The sequence below is a fragment of the Schistocerca serialis genome, chromosome 4, assembly GCF_023864345.2.
Source record: "Schistocerca serialis cubense isolate TAMUIC-IGC-003099 chromosome 4, iqSchSeri2.2, whole genome shotgun sequence".
NCBI classification, from domain to species: Eukaryota; Metazoa; Arthropoda; class Insecta; order Orthoptera; family Acrididae; genus Schistocerca; species Schistocerca serialis.
The window spans coordinates 831,758,996-831,766,300 of record NC_064641.1 but is presented as its reverse complement, the minus strand read 5'-3'; the positions used below and the strand labels follow the sequence as shown (position 1 = coordinate 831,766,300).

The 7,305-nt window shown below is 39.7% G+C and overlaps 1 protein-coding gene across 1 annotated transcript in view; it reads right to left on the bottom strand.

Annotated features, from left to right (window-relative positions):
* Positions 1-3,488: 3,488 nt before the first annotated feature.
* Positions 3,489-7,305, bottom strand: part of LOC126474998 (Bardet-Biedl syndrome 1 protein homolog) — a 142,545-nt gene continuing 138,728 nt past the window's right edge. The window contains exon 12 of the mRNA XM_050102537.1: positions 3,489-3,714. Within this exon, the coding sequence (XP_049958494.1) occupies positions 3,538-3,714 (177 nt within the window). The 3' untranslated portion in view covers positions 3,489-3,537. The remainder of the gene's footprint in view (positions 3,715-7,305) is intronic.

Genomic DNA, 7,305 nt, shown 5'->3' with positions numbered 1-7,305 from the left:
GGCCACCACTTGTGGGCGCATCTGGTTGTAATGGCGAACAACCATGCTGTCGTCCGTACGTATTTCACAAAGCCGGCGGCCGCGAAGAGCCTTGACCACCCCTGGAATCCATTTAGGGCGAGATCCATACCCTCGCGCCCACACATCGGCACCCACCGAGTATTTTCCCGCACTAGGGGACACAGTACAAGGCCTGACAGGGTGAAGCAGGTGCAGTAGAGTGTGCGGTTGGCGGCCATGCAAGAGTTCAGCAGGGCTGCGATCACCCAGAGGCGTGAAGCGATAAGAACTCAGAAATTGCAACAGAGCATCATCTGTAGAAAAATCACTAAGGAATTTTTTCATCTGGCTTTTGAAAGTGCGGACAAGGCGCTCGACCTCCCCATTCGATTGCGGATGGAAGGGCGGTGCTGTAACATGAGGAATCCCTTGTCCAGTACAAAAATCACGGAAGGCCTGTGAAGAGAACTGAGGGCCATTGTCCGTGACAATCGTGGATGGAAGACCTTCTAGCGCAAAGATTTTGGACAAAGCCAGCGTCGCCACCGCAGTGGTGGGCGACGGACATCGAACAACAAACGGAAACTTCAAGAAGGCGTCAATCAACAGTAGCCAGTAAGTGCCGAGGAAGGGGCCGGCAAAGTCAGCGTGCACCCGTTCCCATGGCTGCGCCGGATCAGGCCACAGAGAGGGCATTGTACGGGGTGCAGCCAGTTGTTGAGCACACTGACCACATGCAGCGACCATGTGGGCGATGTCCGAATCAATACCGGGCCAGTAAACGTGCCTGCAACAGTTTGAGAACATCTTTGCGAAGAGAGGCTGGCACCACGACCCATGGAGACGCGCCATCCGTGGCCAGAAGAACAACACCATCACGAACAGACAGACGAAGGCGCAAGGCATGGTAGTTGCGAAGGCATGGTAGTTGCGAAGATTTTAATCTCCCTTTACATACTGGATTACTTGATCAATATCCTCATATACCTTGTCTTTCTTTTCATCTTCTGCTAGCGATGTCAATATGTGTACCTGAACTATTGTTGTTGGCATTCATTTGCTTTTTGTAGTTGTTGTTCATTTGCTTTTGATTCTGATGAGAATAACTAGTACTGAGTTGTTCAGAGTAACTCACTCTTTGCCCTACCTTACTATTCATAATGAATCATACTAATCATACTTCTGTTATAACATTTTGTGCTGCTGTTGATGTTACCCTACACTCATCTGACTAGAAATTATTGTCTTCTTTCCATTTCACTTCACAGACCCCCCACTATATCTACAGTGTGCCTTAGTATTTAATTTGTCAGATTTTCTAGCTTCCATGTCATGTTCAAACTTCTGAAATTACACACCCCTACTCATAGAACATTACCTGTTTGTCAGTTATTTGATTTTTTTATCATGGTCACCTCTCCCTTGGCAGGCCCCTCCCAGAGATCCAAATGGGGGACTAGTCCAGAATCTTCTGTCATACAGAGATCATCATAACACTTTTTCAAATACAGGCCACATGCCTTGTGAATACATATTATGTGTCTTGAATGCAATGATTTTCATTGCCTTCAGCATCCTTATGACATTGATCATTGCTGATTCTTTCACCTTTTAGGGGCAGTTTCCCACCCCAAGGACAAGAGAGTGCCCTGAATTCTGTCTATTCCCCCTCCCTCTGTGACAAGGCCACTGGCAGAACGAGAGTGACTTCTTATGCTGGAAGTCTTCAGCTGCCATTACTGATGATTTTTACTCAAAATTTCAGCAGTGATGACGTTTGAACCTGGCACACAGGACATTTTGATTAGTTGTCGAAGACATTACTCTGAGATGGTGCGTTGTGTCCCTATGACTCATCTGATAAAGCTGAATAAGCACTTCAACACAACAAATGAGATTTTGAGTCAAAGAAAAGTTTAGCGAATCTTACCATAAAATTCTGTGCTGAGGATCTCTGATAACAGTAACAATTTTGTGTGGTTAAATTGCTTGGTACAAGTTGTTCAGCTGAACACCACTTTGGTTTCTTGTGTGTCCCTAATCTATCCCAGCTCTCCGGCTGGGGAAAGAGGACCCACATTTTTATGTGGTTTGGATTCCATGTCATAACATGCTTGCCTGAGAGACATCTGTGTTAATATAATTACTATGTGGTAAATGTTTCACCAAGAAAAAATTCTTTATTAGAAGCCTGTGCCACATCTACTTTTGTATCCTGGTTTTCAGTTATGTTCTGAACCAATCATTGGCAATTCTCTTATTTCTAGTGATTCTAGTTTCTTTTTACTTGTGTTTTATGGTCAGGAGTGTCAAAGGCCTCTGATGGATCTAAGAATTACCCATGACACATTAACCTTTGTCTTGTGCATCAATTGTCACTTGTAAACTTTGCTATGGTTCTTTCTGTGCTTCAACTACTCTGGAAACAGAACTATGCTCCACCAAGGAAGTTACTTAAGCAATTCATTAGCATGTCTTTCATAATGAAGTGTATTATGTGTCAGAATGATGACAACAGAGAAATGAGTCAGCAGTTTTCTACACCTTCTGCATCACCTTTCTTTAGTGGAAGCATAACTCTTGCTTGTTTCAAATACTCTGGAGAGTTACTTGAGCTGAAAGACTTATTTATTATGTCAGATAATGAGGCTTGTGTATTGCCTAGGAGTTCTTGGAGAACACAGACTGACACTTCATCTATGCCTGCTGACTTCTTAGTTTTTAATTTTTGTATTGTTTTCCTGTCTTAATGCTCTGTGATGGGTAACAACATCCTTGTATTTGCCACATAATTTTTTACTGGAACAGCATTTGATTTTGTGAATTTTTGTTAAATTTCTCTGTGACACATGAAAAATATTTATTCACAAATTTTGCTGCTTATTGGTTTTTCATATTTCCTTTTCTGCCTCCATATCAGCTCTTAATTAAATTAGACTTTCTACTTTTCATTTCCCTTTCTTTCAATCCATCTTTAGTTTTCACTCTGTTGTTCTACAATCTCTAGATTGAAACTGGCAGAGTGCTCACCCCTGTACTATCTTTGACTTCCTACTACTATGCCTTCCCTTTCATCTTTGTCATCTTGGCCTTAGACCAGGTGGATTGTTCTCAACTTGGATTCTGAGTGACCTGCCCTTCCTTGCCACATCTATCCCTCTTTCTTCCATGAGGAAGGAACTAACATTTCTGAAAGCTAGGATTTTTTCTTCTTCTTTTAATTATATCTATTGCATCCTGAAGGTAATTATGGCCAGACATTCTGCCCCATTGCAATTTTATAGATACAATTTTATAGTACAGGCAACATTAATAGCAACAATAAAGTGATTACATGCAGGTTCTTTACAGAACTGTTCCATTGCTTGTTAAGGGCACTGTAGTAAAAGGACAGGCAATCCAAAGTGGAATGGAAGGTAAATATACAAACCATATTATGTTAATTACAAATTTTTTATCACCATTTTATGAATAAAATAACAGTACATTACATACGTGAAATGAACAAGCACATTTGTTCTCTGTTCTGGCCTAGCTTTATGAAGTCATTGCCAACATGTCACATACTGGCATCTCAATAACCACCGACAGGAGAGGTTCTGTTTGTTGTTGTTTGACAACAAAAACACGTACTTCATCAGAAATGTTCAGATCTGACACACACTCCACTATTGTATCAAACTTATATGTCAGACTTGGAACAAGCATAGGCACCTGAAACAAATACACTATGACTAGAACTACTCTACAGTGTTTATAATTCAAGTAATTAAAAAAATTTGCTTCACATGCTTATGACATTGCTAACTTACTTTGTGCATATTTAAAGCTACATTAGATAACTGATGCATAAGACTAGAAAATAACTCTTCCCTAAATTAAAAGGCTAACTGATACAAAAACCCATAACATCCACTGCTACAGTTGCAGAATAAATCTCTTTCTTCATAGTCCATAAAATTGCATTGGTGTGCATCATGCTGAAACCAAAGACATAATCATAAGTACTGCTCATTGCTTCATGTATCTGCATTGTTTTGATAAAGAATGGCCAGGAGCTCTGTCTTTTGTGGCTTGGTAAGAATTTGGAGCATACAGGTTTTCTGGACAATGGTGTGTATGTGTGTGGGGGGGGGGGGGGGGGGGAGGGAAGGGGGGATTGGGGGGGGGGGGGGGGGAAGGTTGCCAATCATTCAGGACTCTTCTAAGCTCTGGGCATGTTTCAATGACTGATATCAAATGTGACAATGGAACATAGTGCGTCTTTCCTTAACTGCTTGTATTGTAAGGATGCAACAAAACTCTATTTACAAATAAATGGTATAGCTCAAGTAGTGCTGTGCTTTGGGAGGTTGGTTGGCTGTTGAGTTGAAACAGTCATCAGCTGGCAACTTCTGCAGCACTTGCTACAAAATAGTTGTATTAGGCTTGTGCAGATAATGCGGGTCTCTGTCTGGAGCCACCTCTATTTCCCTAGCAGCTTGTGGGACTTCTTTAGACCCTGTCCAACAAAAGAACTTATAGAGTATGGGGTAAGTACTGTCAGCAAATCCTGTAATATCATATAGAATAACTGTAATGAAGCAGAGCTAATAGCAGAGTTGGACAGAAAGATTCCACATCACCAGAACTATTCTCAGCAGTCCTACACTAAGTTTCCAATATGTCTGAAAATGCAAGTTTACAATCAGTCTGTATTACTGGTTCTTAATAATGAAAGGTAGATATGGACTTTTAATGTGCAAAACATTCTAAAATGGTGATTTGTGCAGTGTGTAAGGACAGATGAATGTTGGGAATTGCCAGGAGAAATAAGACAACAAGCAAAGTGATCAGGGAATGACTGGAGTGGAAGATATGATAATGACTGTAATGAAAATGAAATGGAATTGGGCAGCACATGTAGCTGGACAAATGAATTATATATGGACCAAGGAAGTTCATTGCTTGATTTCAAGAAATAAGAAAATACCAAAGTGACAACCTAATGGAAGGTGTGTAGATGACCGCAACATGTAGAAAAGTCTAAAGGAGGCCTAGTGGATGTCAAATGGCTGACCAGAGAATGCTGATGTTTCGGATGATATTCAACAAACTAGCCCTTCCAGAATATGTCACAGTTTGTGTCATGCACCTTACAATACACTCTTATACTAAAAATCAATTAGAATGTTGCAAATATGAGCATTTTGGTCATAACAAGTTGGCATATAAGGGTCAAGCAACATGCAACAAGTCTGTAGAGAATGTGCATGATGCAAGAATATTCTGCTCATTCCCAGACAACTGTGTCTATTACAATGATTAATGTCCTGCAAGGAGTAGAGAAACCTCCTTTATTCAGAAGAATGTAAGATATGAGAAATAACAGTTTCCAAACCGATTCCAAACACCAGTGCACAGAAGTCTTTTGAGACAATGCAACCATTGACTTTTTCAGCAACTGCAACAGTGAGAAAAGTTAGTGTTACCATGTCCTCATAAATACAGTAACTGATGTAGACACAAACGTCTGCAATTGTATGTGTACCAACAAAGGATAAACATTCCCAACATCTGCCACCTCCAAACAATCACCTCCTGCCTCAGTATTAAATATTGAGCAACTTGATGCACCATCCCTACAGATGGCTAAGCAAAAGGGAAACAGCTTATCTTGTACCACAATTAGTCATCAACAACTAAAGGCAAGAATGTAATGAAAAATAATATAGTGAAAATAAATACTCCACACCCATCAGATCAAGCCACATAGGGATGATTGCAGTGCTTGTTGCTGCAAAAGACCTGCTTTAAAGAGAGTTGCACACAAGGTGTTGAAGCTTCCACAGAACTGATGACCTCAGTCGGAAGAGGGCCAAAGGTGGAATGGGAACACATGTCAACAACAACTATCACTCCACTTCTTTCTCACTTAACACTACATTACATGCAGTTGCTGGAGTAGTGCACAAGCTGAACAGATAATGATGTTCCCTTTATATGACATCTAATGAAGCTTTACACACTAGCATGCTCTAGAACCTGAACATATAGCACCCATATAAAATGTACTTTATGGAGACTTTAAAGTGATTTGTCATTTTTTCTGAAAATGGGACAAGAAAAGCATTTTATACTGCTATAATCATCCTCTGTCATGAAATTTTCAACATGCTCTCCTATCCTTGTAGACAGAACTCAGTCGTTTGTGGTCAATGATTTGCACTCAAGTAATCACTTCCCATTCTGAATAAAACCAAACAGCTCTAGCAGTATCCAAAAAGAAGCCACAAAAGTGGTTGCTTGGCAAGACGAAATGGATGCTGTATAATCAATTGGCTGTTTTTCTTAATATGTGGAAAGTTTCCAGGAATGGATGGATTACATTTCAAATGTGATTCATCAAACTGGTGAGACATCTTTTTGAAGACTTCAGACCACAATCGAGGATTTTCATTCACCATTGATAATTTTATAGTGAAATAGGCTTCAACACTGTAGCATAGTACAGGATGTAGTAATACAGATGGGTATATGATGATAAACTATTGTCAGTTAACTATAGTATACATATTAAGCAGAGCAGTAATAAATGCACAACAGGAAAATTTCTAAAAGATGCTACTGATAATTTATAGTACACTATAGCATGGCACAAACACTGTGCAATAATAATTGGGTACATAACCATACAAAATATAAAAACGTAACTATACAAGGTGGGTTAGAAAAATTAAAAAGGGAAATGGATAGGTTAAAGTTAGATATAGAGGGAATTAGTGAAGTTTGGTGGCAGGAGGAACAAGACTTCTGGTCAGGTGAATACAAGGTTATAAATACAAAATCAAATAGGGGTAATGCAGGAGTAGGTTTAATAATGAATTAAAAAATAGGAGTGCGGGTAAGCTACTACAAACAGCATAGTGAACATATTATAGCGGCCAAGATAGACATGAAGCCCATGCCTACTACAGTATTACAAGTTTATATGCCAACTAACTCTGCAGATGACAAAGAAATTGAAGAAATGTATGATGAGATAAAAGAAATTATTCAGGTAGTGAAGGGAGACGAAAATTTAATAGTCATGGGTGACTGGAATTCAACAGTAGGAAAAGGGAGAGAAGGAAACATAGTAGGTGAATATGGATTGGGGGTAAGAAATGAAAGAGGAAGCCATCTGGTAGAATTTTGCACAGAGCAAACTTAATCATAGCTAACACTTGGTTCAAGAATCATAAAAGAAGGTTGTATACATGGAAGAACCCTGGAGATACTAAAAGGTATCAGATAGATTATATAATGGTAAGACAGAGATTTAGG